The following is a 15,078-nucleotide window of genomic DNA, read 5'->3' as shown; positions in this document are numbered from 1 at the left end:
CCAAAAATGTACTGGTGTTTTTTTTTCCAAACTTCATGCACCTAAGGGGGCAGCTGAACCACATGTCTACCTGTAAAGCTTCAGATTGCTCTCTAGACAGAAGTTCAGGAATTTTCCTCAGGTTTTTCTTCCTTTTCTTCAATGAAAATCAAAACAGCAGTTGTTTTTCTGAGTGTTATCCAGACAGTGAAGTGTGTTAGCCAATGTCTTCTTCGTGGGAGAAGTCCATCTCTGTTAGAGTCATGGCGGCTTCTTTGTCATTTTCAGATGTTTCTTGATAATATAAAGTTCTAAAAATGCACTAGAAGTATTTCTGTCCATGCTGTGTTTAATCAAACTATCCTTCATGAATCCTCTGCAGAGTAGTAACAATTATCACTGATTTTATTTCTTGAAGAGAAAATAATTATTTGAATTCATAACCATGTTGTTTTTACAGTGGCTGATTGGATGTGTTTGTTTTCATTTGCCTTGCTGTATTTTTCCAGCCTTTTCCGGATGAGGTTATAGATAGATAATGCTGTCCTTTTCCAAGGAAAACAACCTTATTTGTTATAATGCTTTGGCGTGGGTTGTATCAGCTTGGAGTTGTGTTTGCATGTAGCATTTCTCCATGTATGAGTGTTCTGCTGCCATGTAAAACTGTAAAGAAAATGCAATGGCAATAGACTGGACCTGCACTGAAAGTTCTCAGCCTTGCCCCAGCACAGCTGCAGTGGTGTATTGTCTGGAATTTAACTGCTAATGGCTGAAAAGAGAAAAATTCATTGGGACTTTCTTTTCCAACTATATAGATAATATGGGAAGCTTTCACTTTCCTATTCCTCATCACTGATGAATCCATCTATTTTTTTTTATTTATTTACTTCCTTAATTTTCCCAGATAGGGAGAACACAGCCTAGCATCACAGTGAGTATCTTTTTTTCAAGAAAAGAGATGGCCTCTCTAGTTGATGCTGTTTTCTGGCAGCATATTGATGTGAGGACTTTATTTCAGTTTCATTACAAAAAGCTGTCAATAGAGCTTGTTTCAAGGAAACTCCAGAAATGAATCCCTTGTGTTCCACAGGCAAGCAATCCCTTGCTATACAGCTGCAGATCCTTTTGCTACCATGAACGTTTTTCAGTTTTTATTTGCAGCCACAGCTGTGACTATAAACTCAAGGATTTGATGCTGAAGTTTATTTGGGATTCCATCTGCCTTCCTGTTAATGACTGCAATATTTGGTAGTTTATACACATCAAGGTTAGTGTCTTATTCCCTCCTTGTCTGTGGCATACTGGCAGAAATATGAAGCTGCTTGGAATGAATGCCATGGTGACAGCCTTTCTGCCAGACACTGGACAGGTATGGCAGTGGTTTATCAAATTTGAACTGTCCTGAGAATATGCTATTGACCTGTAGCTGTCAGTTACTTTGATAGGAAGAGGTGACCAGTCTACTCCTCAACATTTTTAATGACAGATAATGGTGTTAGATGAAACACCTGAAAGAGGCTAACGGAACTGTGTGGAAGTTATTCCCCCTGCCCCACAGACACTCTTCCATCTGAAAACAATAAAAAGTTTTTATTATTTTAAAGCATGCAATAGTACTGAACAGGGAAAGCACAAGAGAAAACCCCAGAAGGCTCTGATGCCCTTTTAACCCTCAGTCTCTAAGTATATTGGCCTGAATTGGTTTTTTGTTGTGTTTACAATGCTTATAATCATGTCCAATTCACAGCTTTGCACATCCCATTATTTGCTGAGCAGATATAGACTGGTCAGAGGCTCTGCTGGCAGCTTCTGCAGTGTGTTACAGGCACAACCAGGAGGCAAACATCTCAATTTCTGTCAGCTGGAACACAATTCAGATTATGCCCAGCAAGTCCTTCTGTTCATTAGGTCTGTCAATTAACATGGTAGTGTGCCTAAAATAAAAACAAAAACAAACAAACAAAAAGCTTGTCTTTTGGACAGCCAGCTGACTTCTTCACTTGGATGCAAACCCATTTTTACCATTGTTCTCAATTTATTTTGCAGAAAAAAATTCATCAAAATTTTTAACAAAGGAAAAGTTTCTAGTCTTTATTCTTTCTGTAGCTCATACCTTTTCACCTAAAATGAGCAGTAAAGCTATGACATAAATTGCCTGTTTGAGAGAAAAAATATATCTTTAAATTTTACATAAAAAGCACAAGATCATCATTCTTGTGGGCAGATAATAACAGCTTGCAACTGGAACTCAAAGAAGCGTTCAGCGGACATACATTTTTAAACTTTTAATCTAGTATTCAATATTTTCTGACTGTTTCTGATTGACAACACCTCGCAATATTTGTAATTGAGACTATTCACCCTTTTTTTTAACTTTTAATATTACAATACATATAGGAATTGTTTTAGCATATTTTGGAGAAACTACCTAAGGTGGTTGACTTTGAGGGAGGAAGAGAAAGGTCAGTGGACAGCATGAGATATCTGTAGTCTGTAATAATTTATTGCTTGCAACCCTTCTGGATGCCTGTTACAATACATGAAAAGAGAAACTGGTGGAGATGGCTTTGCCAGAGGCACAAGTTTATGCAAATGAACTTTAAAATAATGTATGAAACCCTTAATATTCAGCTCTTTTTCTAAGAATGATGTTTTCTTGCCTTTTTGTGGCCTACTCATGAAATCTGTCTATTCTGAGCCTGCTTAGGTTTTATGCTTTCCAAAAGCTTTGAAAACAGGATTAAAAAATGCAGTACATCATCTGAAATAACCAGTATTCAGATAGGTGATCCTTGCTCCAATCACATTTTTAAGATACTACTGAAACCACAATCTGACATTGAAGTATGTGCTGATGTTAATGAAGAAGGAGTGCGGTTCTCCTCTTTCAAAAAAAGTGTCTTTCAAGGACTGAAAGCCTTAGAGATTAGCCATTTGGGATACTCAGAATTCACTGGTTTAAATTACCAAAACTGAAACTTGTTTATTTGGAAAAATATATTCATTGATCTGTTCTTATTATGACAAAAAATATAAATATTCCTATTTCAGGAATTAGCTCTTTAGCTTTATTTTATTTTATTTTTTAGCAATGTATTGAGTGATGAATCCAATTTGAATCTCTAAATATTGTTTCATTAAAGAGAAAATGACTGTCTATATTTTCATCAGATCTATAGGATATTCCTTAAAGAGACTTTTGTCAGTCCCTGAATGACCAAATTATTGTGCCAAGTGATCATTCCTTTAAAGATGTGATAAAACCAAATGTGAATGTGTAGAATAAGATGGGAAATTAATACCTCAGATAATTCTCTGTCAATGGTACTTACATCTAATGGTCATGAATATAAAATAGCTTAGAGAACTAATATAACTAGCTTCTGGATAGCTCTATTCTTATACAAAGCCATCCCCTAGACCATTTTATTATAACTTTTTGACATTTTTGGAAAAGAAGTATCTATTTCTGCAGCTTGTCTGAAAAACAAAATATTAATAATTAAAAAAAATGTCAGTAGAGTTGTGAGACAGAAACATGGGAATTCCTTCTAAGAAAAAAAATGAATTGAACTTTAATTTTCTCAGTCAAATAAAACACAAAACCAAGCTAGACTACATCTCTAGTCCAATGGAGGGTCACAAAGATGATACGGGGCCTGGAGAATCTTCCCTGTGAAGACAGGCTGAGAGACCTGGGTCTTTTCAGCCTGGAGAAAAGAAGACTGAGAGGGGATCTCATCAATGTGTATCAATACGTGAGGTGTGGGAGACAGAGGGATTTGGCCAACCTCTTTTCAGTGGTTTATGGGGACTGGACAAGGAGCAATGACCGCAAGATAGAGCACACGAAGTTCCGCACCGACATGTGAAAGAACTTCTTCACGGTGAGGGTGATGGAGCACTGGAACAGGCTGCCCAGGGAGGTTGTGGAGTCTCCTTCTCTGGAGATATTCAAGGCCCCTCTGGACGCCTACCTGGGCAACCTGCTCTAAGAAACCTGCTTTGGCGGGGGGTTGGACCTGACGATCTTTCGAGGTCTCTTCCAACCCCTTCAATTCTGTGATTCAATTCTGTGATCTGAAATGCAGGCAACTTTTGCCTTAAATATATACAGAGTATCATGTTTTATGCCTCCATGCTTTCTGCTTTGTAGATAGACTAGAAATAGAGATCTAAAATACTTTCAGAAATTGTAATTATGTAGAAGCCTTTAATGGCAACAAGTTAAAATAATCACAACTGTTGACTATGTTAGATGTTTTGATTTAAGTAAAAGTGAACATTGGACTGTCCTTCTCTTGCTCTCCCCTTTCGTTCTCTCTTCTCTTTCTTTCCTCCTTCCTGTTTGGCACCAGATTTTTCAAGTTCAGTGGTGACTGACATTATGCTGAATTAGCTGAGTTAAACTGGCATAGTTCTGGAGATCAGGTGTTGAGAAAACCAATATTTAAACAAGCTCAGAAAGAAACTGAAGAAATTGGTGGAAGGTGAATTATTTGGCAGCTGTTAAACATATTGGGGGATTTAATACAATCTCTAGCTCATAAAATATCCATTCATCTGAAGCCAAGAAGATAGAGAAAATGGCATCCACACGTCTTGTTTCTTTTATTCCTTCTGAAACATTTATTGTTTGCTTATGTCAGAGATTACTGGGACCTAAATCTAAGCCAATGAAGATCTACTGCCCATGTATAAGTATTCCTAACTGTATATATCTCTGGGCAAGTCAAACTGGGCAAAGTTGCAAGTCAAACAGCCCTGAGTAAAGATCCATAACTACCTGGGAGAGCAAGATGTTTGCTATGCTCCAGAATGTCTATTTATCCCTACCAATTTTGTCAGTAAGTACTAAGTTATTGTACAAATACGTTTTCCTTAAAACCGTCTGAAGAAGCTAATAATGTGAATAATGATCTCCTTCCTGACATTCTATAAAAAAACTCTCTGCTAAACAGTCTTCTCTCCTGGTTGGCTGGGGTCAGTCAACTTCTGAAATCAATAGCTTCATTTAGTTTGGCATCGGATGGCTGGGGTAGTTTAATTTCAATTTACATTATGCTGCTTTCTTTTGGACTTCATTCTAATATCAATTTCAGTATTCATTCTAATATTTGTTTTGCTATTACACTGGGTGAAAGGATTCTGAAGTGAACTTATAACCGTAGACACTGAAAATAGGAATTGGAAAGCTGATTTGCAACTGGGCAACTACTATTTGTGCTGAAAGACTGTGGAGATATGAAGACATTTAAGACTGCCCTTCCATAGGCATGTTTTTCGTGGTGGTGGTGGTGTATTTTTTTTCCCCCTGGGGATCTGTTCACTCAAGGATCAATTCTGACATCTCATACCTTAAAAGAAACGTGTGCCTGAACCAGCACAGCTTTCCTGCTTCTTGCTGGTGTTACTGCTGAAGCGAGCTGAGTGCAAGGTTTGTACTACAAAGTGCCACCAAGCTGGTAGCATGGTGACAAGGATGCCCTGTGGCATTTCCATTCATGGCAGGATTTTCTGGCATCAGTTTTTCTCACGGCTGATCCCTGTTTCCCCATCACTTGCCAGCCTTTCAGGAAATATAGTTGTTCTTACATCCTTGTATTTCTTTCATGTATTGAAAAGTCTAAATAAATAATGGACTGTGTAGGACTTTATGTGCTGTTCCAGGGGACTCTGGGGGGAGGTTGTTTTTTACAGGTTTAGATGAAAATTACAATTTAGGTGGTTATTGGGATCTGACAAAGCACTCACTGAAATGTCTGGGGAGGGTCATACCTCAATATTTTCAAGTAATCTATAAACAGAAGCAGACATCATCATGTCCTGTAAAGCTGGGCCACATTATCAGGGCTTTCTTCATGGCCGTTCAGATAAATGTTCTTTTGAGCTTTTCCATAACAAGTTGCCTCTAGGAAAAAATGATTTGTAGTGTGCTCTTCTGGTATATTTTTTAAAAGATTATTCCTTTTTTCAACGTTATCATCATCATCATCATTATTATTATTTTAGATTGTAGTTAGATTTAGATATGTAGTTATCGGCCTAGTGATTTTAAATATTAAAAAGAACCTGGAGATAAAATGAGCAGGTGAAAGTAACTATATCCCATCTAACTGCTCTTCTTGTGAGTGGAAGCTATTCTAAGTTTTAATGCTCATTTGATTGGGGAAACAGATCAGGTGCTTGGTGAAATGTGCTGAATTCATCATTCATTATGCTATTGTAACTGGGACAAAACCTTTAATCTAAAAATATATTCCCCCTACTTGACTTTTCAAATTTTGTGTTTTGATAAACTGATGCTTTACAAGTACTTCATTGCTTGGCTTCTGCAACCTGAAATGGGACACTATTCCACTGCTAAAAGTAATCATAAAGGCACGCAACATTTTCCATCATTTTGTCACTAAGGCAAATACTACCGGGACTGGGAAGGGGGGTGCATGGAGGGGTGGGGACTGTGAACTCCTGTGAGTGAAGGAGGGGCTGAATATGTGTGCTCAGGTAACTACAGGCAAGTCAGACAGGAAGGTCACAGCAGCTCCTCCAGCAGCCTAAGATGGGCCTGACAGGTGAGGTGAAGCCTTCACAATCTCTCAGGTTTTGCAGGATGGTGATAATGTCTGTCAGATCTTTGTGCCTTTCAAGTTTTGCGCCTGCATTTTCTGTTTGAAGTTTGAAGTACAGGTACCTGAAGGGAGGCTGTAGCGAGGTGGGGGTTGGTCTATTCTCCCACGTGCCTGGTGACAGGACGAGGGGGAATGGGCGAAAGTTGCGCCAGGGCAGGTTTAGGTTGGATATTAGGAAGAACTTCTTTACTGAAAGGGTTGTTAGTCACTGGAATAGGCTGCCCAGGGAAGTGGTTGAGTCACCATCCCTGGAGGTCTTTAAAAGAGGTTTAGATGTAGAGCTTAGTGATATGGTTTAGTGGAAGATTTGTTAGTGTTAGGTCAGAGGTTGGACTCGGTGATCTTGGAGGTCTCTTCCAACCTAGACTACTCTGTGATTCTGTGAAGTGAGGACAGTTTGAGCTGGGAGAGAAGTTGGAAGGGGAGAGATCCACTCCCTGCTAATGAGTTCATCATTTAGGTGGGTTGAACTTTGCTAACCTGTGTTGTGGCCGGGGTGTGGTCATTAAGTTAGCCCCTAATGAATTGGTAATGTCACGATGTCAAAGAATCCACCCAGTATATGTTAATTTAAGATTTGTGTGGACCTACTTGAATATATTCAAGAACCACTGCTGGTAATGAAGTGCCATCAGATAGCCTGGAATAAGGCAGAGAGAGCTGCGGATGTTCAGCCTGGTGAGCCTAAGTGTCATGCTAGAGCACTTTTATTGAAGCCTCGTGTTTAGAGCGGTGTTCATTGCTTTGATTACTGCATCACTCTCTAGTGACCTTTTGGCATTAGACTCCCGGACACATTTTTAGAGAGACACAGATGAGGTTGTGTCTCTCACTGTGCACTCTTGTCGTTCTTTCTTTTATCTCTTTGGTGGATCTGACAAAAACAAAACAACAACATCAACAGCAAAACAAATCTGTAAATCCATCACATATTGCAACCAGGAAGTGCATGTTTGGTTTAAAAGGTACTCTCCATCAAAAATAATGTAGAAAAATCAATGAGATAGAGCTGTTTGCAGCAAAATGCAGTGCAAGCAAATCGCTGTGATGGTGCAATTTGTAAATTCTATGCATTCTAGTTCTGTGTAAGTCAAATCTGTGTTAGTAACAAATACACAGCTTTTGTGTGATCATGAAATAACATATTTGGGGTGTCAGAAAACATAAAGAAATGTGAGTAAGAAAAGAAACTGATTGCAAAGTTAATGTTGTAGATCTGACAGATGAACACTGTTCATCATCGAATGCTGCCCACTTCAGCGAGAAATTAATTCTGCTGTAGATATTGTATGTGTGGTTTTACTGCTCTAGTTGAAAACTGGAAGGTGACTTCAGTCATAATCCAGTTTCTCTGATCCTGAATGGAAACACAATATTATTTGTTCCATAGAGTTCAGTGACTGATGATAAAGGAAAATAATGCGAATAAACAGAACTGCATAAAAGCATCCCTCTCATTTTCTGAATACTTCACCACAGGCCGTAGTAGGACACAAAGTAATTGGAAGAAGTTGATTTCTTGTGAGCTGGATTACTGCTTTGTGTTTCCAGAACTACTAAGCAGATTGTCATTTTTGATTATTCCCTCTTTCCATCACAACAAACAAAATCCCTGAAGGATCATGTAGCTGGTTAAGGAAGGAAAGAAACATTTTCCAAATGCACTATCCTTTTGTTTTTGAGGAAGAAACCGTGACTAATAAAGGGGCATTTTCCTAATCCTGCTTTTCAATTTCCATCATGCGAATTTTGTGAAAAGTATGTGCTAATACTGAAGATAAGGAAAATCACTGTTACATTGGGAAAGTGTTTTCATCTTTTCAGAAATTACTCTTCTGTACCTTTTCCTCATCTAAATTTCATTTTCTTTAAATGGGATATTTTTATTTTTATTTATTTTTTGTGTGTGTGCTGCAGCACTTTAGAGAATGATTTTTCAACTCTTATATTTCATGTGGTCCTATAAATGTTTGTGTACAAGACTGTCCACATTTGTTTTTCACAGATCACCCACTTCAAATTATTGCATTCAGTAATGTTTTTGCTTATTTTAGAACTATTCCAAATCATAATTTTATAACACCTGCTGTTAGCCTATGCTGTATGAGCTAAAATTCTCCCCACCACCCAGGAATCTCTGTGTTTGCTAGGTAATGGACACTCACCTTTGTAGACTCTCTTACATAAATGTTTCAGGATATGTATTTTCTCTCCTACCTGGGATTGTTGCAGTAGTTCAGAGGAAGTTTACAAACCTGCCAGTTGCTCAGATGAGTCATAATACTGTAATCCTGTTCCTCTACATTCATCAAAGATTCCTGGCATGTTTGGCCAGTACCTGGTATCTATAAATCTTGGTTCTTGCTGCATTCCAGTTTCTATAGCTCCCTCCTATCTTTCTTCTAATTCTTGGCAGTTTATTTAAACCTACACAATGTGACAAAGCTTTTCACCCTCTGAAGTGGCTGAACTGAAGCAGCAGGTTTAGTTGATTCATCTTTATGAGACTAAGGTTTGCGAGAGGCTGTGAGCCTTTCCTGATGTGGGTTGCTGTACTCTAAGCATGTAAGCTGTTACTCAGAGGCTATGTGACTTAGCAGAGTGATTGACACTCAGGCCATTTGAAAGTTTCTCAGCTTTCAACTGCATTTTGCTGCCACAAGAATGAGGATGCTGAGGCTTTCCAGTGCTTGTAAGGAAGGGAAAGGTTCAAATTTTTGGACTTGCCTAGATTTGGTTCTTTCAGTTTTCATAAACTCTTCTTGAGGAATGTTTAAAATTGTTTGAAAGTTCTTGAAAATTCAGTATGTCGGGAAATCCACCTTCTAATGATGGAAGATTTGTTTGCCCTAATATCTGAGAGTTTCATTTTTGGCTTACTCCCTACCCACACTCCAGGGGTACATTGCGTTCCGAAGCTTTGCTTTGCAAGGAAAAGTGCTTCTGTAATCAGGACATGGTGAATAGATAATTAAGCCTTGAGAGGTTATAAGATTTATATTGGAAATGGAGAAAATATACTCTGAATATGAGCTTGTATTTGTAGAAAACAAGACTTTTTTTGGGGCAATCAACTTTTTGATTTACAGTTCAGTCATTGGGCAGCAGTGCAGAACCCTTCAGCCCTCAACTCCTGTCAGGAAAGCGCCTCATGTTTATAAATTGGTTTGCGTAATAAGATTTGTTGTGACCTTCTAGACATAGTAGAGAGAGAAAGCTCCTCAAAGTAAAGCTGCCTGTGATTTCAGAACCTCCGTTCTTTGCTGTGCACCTGACTTTGCTGTGCAGCTGACATCAAGCTCTGCTGAGAAGCTGGGGAGGGTCCACAGTAAGTGAGTGAAACTATGACTGTGCCTTGACTTTCTTCCCAAGGTGCTGGTAGAGTGCTGAACAGCTGAGGCAAGCTGTGTATACAGAGTGTCATTTTGAAGGTAGCACAAGGCTTTTGCCCTGAAGTCATTAGCAAAGAAACCTCTTTCCTCTGTAGTTCTGAGTCTCTTTTGACAGAAGAAGAGCTGTCTCTCTATATTTTCTCCATGTTTACCAGCATGCATTTTACATGCTTACACTGAAAAGGAAATAAAAAAATAAAACCACACAATAAATCCCAGAATAAACAGATGACAAGCTCCAGAGTGTATTTTAATTTAGCTTGGCTTGTTGCAGCAGTGACGGCACCCACCACCTTCCAGTACTTTGCCTGATCCAAAGGCATCCACCCAGCAGGGAAGTATCCTTCTTTCCCCACAAATAACTGCAGAGGGCTGAAAGCATGAGATTGGAGTATATTGATTATGGTACTTGCCTGCCGTAGATCAGAATTGTTACAAGTATCTTGAGAGTATGGCAACATTTTTTTTTCTTTCCCTTGTGTGCCTGCCCAAAGAACTGTCTGGCCTTGTGTTGAGCACACCTCTGCCCCAGCAGGCCAGCTGGGCCCAGTTTAGCTCCCCTCAGTGCTAGGAAGCCATACCTCATTTCCAGACTGAAGTTGTGACACATCTTCCATATGTTTAACAATTGTTTTCTCCGTATTAATCCATTCATTTAAAGGAAGGAGATGGTAAGTTTTTTAGAGTTAATGGAGCTAAACTGACTTTTAAACTGAGGATTGCACCGAGTTTTAGGGAAGAGTAGAAAAACAAAGAAAATGTTGGCCCATTTATTTCTTCTGGTGATTGCATTGAGCCATGTGTAGTTTCTCTAAAGTAACTACTTCACTAAATTCTGTTTTGATGACATGGATGGTGACTGTTGGGGGAAATATCCTTGAAGGGACACAATAAAGTGCAGTAAGAAGTGAGAGAAACTCTTCACTTTCTCATCACAGCAGACAGTATCCAACAACCTCAGTCACCTCTGGTATTTCCTTGGTTTACCATAAGATGGATAGGGTGTTTTCTTCAGTGCCAAAGTTGCTATCTGATCTAGAGTTCTGTAAGAGTTAGGATTCTGTATGAATCTGTTGATTAAATATTTAAGAACAAACATCAGATTATGTTGTGCATGAAAGATTGTTTTCCTCTGTCAGTAGCCAAAATCTGAGAAGCCTAGGTATTGCTCCGTTCTGCGGCTGTAGATGAAAAGCTTTATCAATAAAAACTTAAGATAGTGGCAAGTGTGACTCCAAAACTTCAACGGCAACTGAATTCACTACTGGGACATACTACACTCTTACAGAACTGAAGCTGATGCCCTTGTACCTGTTAGTGCCAATGTAAATTTATTTTTACAATTCCCTTCCCATGAAGACAGGTCCCAGCTGTTTATGAACAGTGTTTTGCCAGCCTCTGTCATTTGCATCCCTTCAGAAAATTTCAGCAGTGCTCCACAGTAATGTGCTGTGGCTCTTCAGAGGCAGAGCAGTGCAGCTGTGCCCAGCAGCTGCAGTGCCAGGAGGGGTGGATGGGAGAAGAGCCCTCCTACCCCCAGCCGTGAAGCCAGGTGTGCCACTGTTTCCTGCCCATTCCCCTGACTCCTAAGGAATGGGCCAAGATGTTGAAAAGGAAGAGGGTGTTACTGGGGAGTAATAACTTTGATTTAGTGTATCATTTAGGTGGGTTTTGAGCAGAGACGTTATTTTTTTTTCCTGTTGCCTCTGTATTCTGTTGGTCTTGTGCAAGTGGTACAAATCTTAAATGTTTTGGCTACATATTAAGGTACCTAATATAAAACATACCTGTTTTATCTTTCCCCTTTTAAAGAGTGCATATGAATTTCTGTAGGTATCAAAATGTCTTCTATGATTGAGGTTTCTGTTGGCAAGTGATTGTCTTTCCAAATGGCGTCTTCATGTATGTGCACTGGCTTCATTTGTGAAACATCCATGCATTTCTCTTGTCTAACCCTTGCTTTGTAGTGCTCCTTAATGCTATCCCCAAAGAACACCGCCTCCTTTCCTTTCCATGTCGATTTTCTGTTTTCCTTTATTTTGTTTTGTTCCCTGTATATCTTGGAGAATGGGTTTGTCCCATTCTTACGTTCTTTAGAGAGGTGGGCTGTAAGACTTGACATTTTCCATAAGTCCCTTTATTCCTTCTCTGTTCCAGGTACACAAATAATATGTTTGGAACGGCAAATCATAAACAAATATTTTCTATAATTTTAAAGTTTAATTTCATAGCTGTGTCAGATATGTTCCAATGCATTCCTTCATTGTAAGAAGGACTTCCACCTTATTGTCTATTTTTGGAAAAAGATGTAACAATAATTGTGTGTAGGAAAAACTGTTGAAGTCACGTTTTCAGTCTTACTCAGTATTTTAAATAAATGAATTGGTTCTTATTATTTTGATTCTAAATTCTCTGTCATCATTTCTGTTGTGTTTGGACACCATTTTGCATCTCAATATATTTATTATCTATTTTGAGATACAAAGATAACAGGGTAAGACATTCTGTAGCTTCATTTCTCCTGCTCTCAGTATTTTTTAACAACATCCCTTAAAATAGAAAAGCAAAACTATGCGTCCTACTTTCCCCTCACTAAAATAGATGCCTTTTGTTAATTTTAGATACAGCAGAACAGGATATGTAATTAATGATATCAAGGAATCCATATGATATTCAACAGGGTCCTAACATCAAGGACAAAAGAAGTCTGACAACAGCTGTCCCTATGATTTGGTTTGTAAAATGTTTTCTTTTATTTCAGGAAGCTGGATGCTTTCATCTATGATGCAGCAGTGCTGAATTACAAGGCTGGAAGAGATGAAGGCTGCAAACTTGTCACAATAGGCAGTGGATACATCTTTGCCACTACGGGCTATGGAATAGCACTTCAGAAAGGATCACCTTGGAAGAGACAAATTGATCTAGCCCTCCTTCAATTTGTTGGTGATGGTAGGAACCAATCTTTTTTCCTTTTTTTTTTTTTTTTTTGTCTTATATATGCACTGTTAATTCAGGCTGCGGGCCTTTTACTGCTGTTCTCTTTGTTGTTGTTTTGTGTTGTTTTTGTGTTTTGTTCTTTTTTTAAAAAAAACAACAAACAACAACAACAAAAAAACACAAACAAATGAGTAAAATTATGTCTTGATGCTAAGAATTCAATTCCACACTGTTATAATTCATTCTACTGCCATGAACACTTACATCTGTTTTCAGAAAGTGTTTCCAGATACATTATAAAATAATGTTAAAGAGCATTTCTAAATTTATTTTTCTAAATTCATTTATTTTCTTTACTTTTTTAAAACTATTTTTTTTTTCTTTCTTTCTTTTTTTTTTTTTTTAATGAGCTGTTCCTGAGGAGTTTTTCTTAACAGACAGGTTATCTTTCAGAATGACCAAGTTAGCTCATCCATGCCTAACTTGTAGGTAGAGGGATTCATGTCAGTTTTTTCCTCATTGACAAGGTCTTTGAGGTTTTCCTTGTGGTAAGAAGAGAAAAGACTGCAAATTTTTTGTTTGCAATACAACAAATGAAAGTTGAGAGTAGAGGAGGAGCTAGTCTCTCTCTGTTCTGCAACTTAGAAGTATTTAACTCAGTTCTGAACTGGTGTGAAGGGTCCCTAATTAGGATGGGTTAATTACCTCCTAGTATAAGCATGTGTAGGAATTATAGCAGGCTGACTGGTTTTATTGGATTTCAAACCAGCTGTTTGTCATTCTAACACAAAACCAGAAGATGCACAGGCCCTCTTGGCACTTCTGCTGTACTGGAAAAAAAATAAAAAATACTGTACATCTTTGATATGTTTGTAGAGAGTAATAATGGCTTGTTCTCCACGTAGGGCTTTCGGAGCACATTTTGACTGTTGAAATATTTCTATGCCTCAGTGAAAATTCAAATCTTTCACATGTACATGTGAATAAAAATGTGATAGCTAACAAAATTTCTGTATTCTGTAATGACTGACTAAAATCCTCCAGATCAGAATATGGCGTGTGTTACATGATGATTTTGATTCTTTTACATAGATACATGTATTAACTTTCCATTTCTTTGTCAGTGAAAGAGAGGCCTTCACTGTAAAAGAGATATGCACTTATGGTCACTAACAGCATGTCATAGAGGATAAGAATGGTATTTTTTTCTATAATAGGACAGTTTTAAACAGCTGTATGCAAGACCTTAGCATAGTAGCCTCCTGTTCCATCAAAACAAACAAACAAAACAAAACAACAGCAAAAAAAATCAACAACAACTAACAACACTGAATGTGTTAGTGTTCCAGGACTTGGATTTTATTTCCATTATAATACTAAATGACATCTGGAAGAGACATAATAGTCATGACTGATTTTTTCTGGGTAACATGGAGAGATGTTAGTGTCACCATTATTAATCTGTTTTATTTCAAGAGGTTTATGGAAGAATCTTTTCTTCCTTTGCTAAGTAATGAATATATATGACCCACAGTGACTAGGTTTCAAGTAATGATATTCTTTAAAACAGTTGGAAGTAATCGGCTAAAACCTTTGCTTTATTATTTGTGAATATTGTGTGAATAGAATATTTTTCTATTTTTGTAATAGTATTAAGAAATATTAGATGCTGTAATTCTGACCCATTTTACGTAGGGAAACAGCATCAGAGAAATAGAATTATTTGTCCCAGACTAAAGGAGAAAAAGACTGGTACATCCTGAAAGGATCTGAGGTCTTTCTTGGCCATGGGCTGATGCCTTTAGATTTTGCTAGAGCATCACTGAGGTTTTCGTTCCTTTCATCTTGCATTTTCTTCCTGCTTGCTCTTTCATTATTTATGATACTTTCTCATCCAACAAAAACAAATGAATTTCCAGGGAAAGAAAATAAATGAAATAGAAGGGAAATTATTTGAACCTGTTCAAGAAAAAGGTCCTCAAAATACCAAAGGTACTGCATTTATATGTATCATGTTGTCCTTTAATATCAGGGTGAAAATGGAAGGGAAGGAAGAGGGAAAAATCTTATCATGTATTTATGCTTTGACCTGTGAAGTTATATATATAATGCTTATCTCTCTAGTCCTATTTTAGTAG

General features: G+C 37.9%; 1 protein-coding gene across 3 annotated transcripts in view; it reads left to right on the top strand.

The window, feature by feature from the left end:
- GRIN2A (glutamate ionotropic receptor NMDA type subunit 2A) overlaps positions 1-15,078 on the top strand; it is a 187,525-nt gene that overhangs the window by 151,839 nt on the left and 20,608 nt on the right. For all 3 annotated transcript variants that reach the window (XM_035339397.1, XM_035339396.1, XM_035339395.1), the window contains exon 11: positions 12,765-12,952. In XM_035339397.1, coding sequence (XP_035195288.1) covers positions 12,765-12,952 — 188 coding nt within the window. The remainder of the gene's footprint in view (positions 1-12,764; positions 12,953-15,078) is intronic.

The sequence above is a fragment of the Oxyura jamaicensis genome, chromosome 14, assembly GCF_011077185.1.
Source record: "Oxyura jamaicensis isolate SHBP4307 breed ruddy duck chromosome 14, BPBGC_Ojam_1.0, whole genome shotgun sequence".
Classification (NCBI taxonomy): domain Eukaryota; kingdom Metazoa; phylum Chordata; class Aves; order Anseriformes; family Anatidae; genus Oxyura; species Oxyura jamaicensis.
The sequence above is the reverse complement of the archived record's forward strand: the minus strand, read 5'-3'. Positions and strand labels throughout refer to the sequence as shown.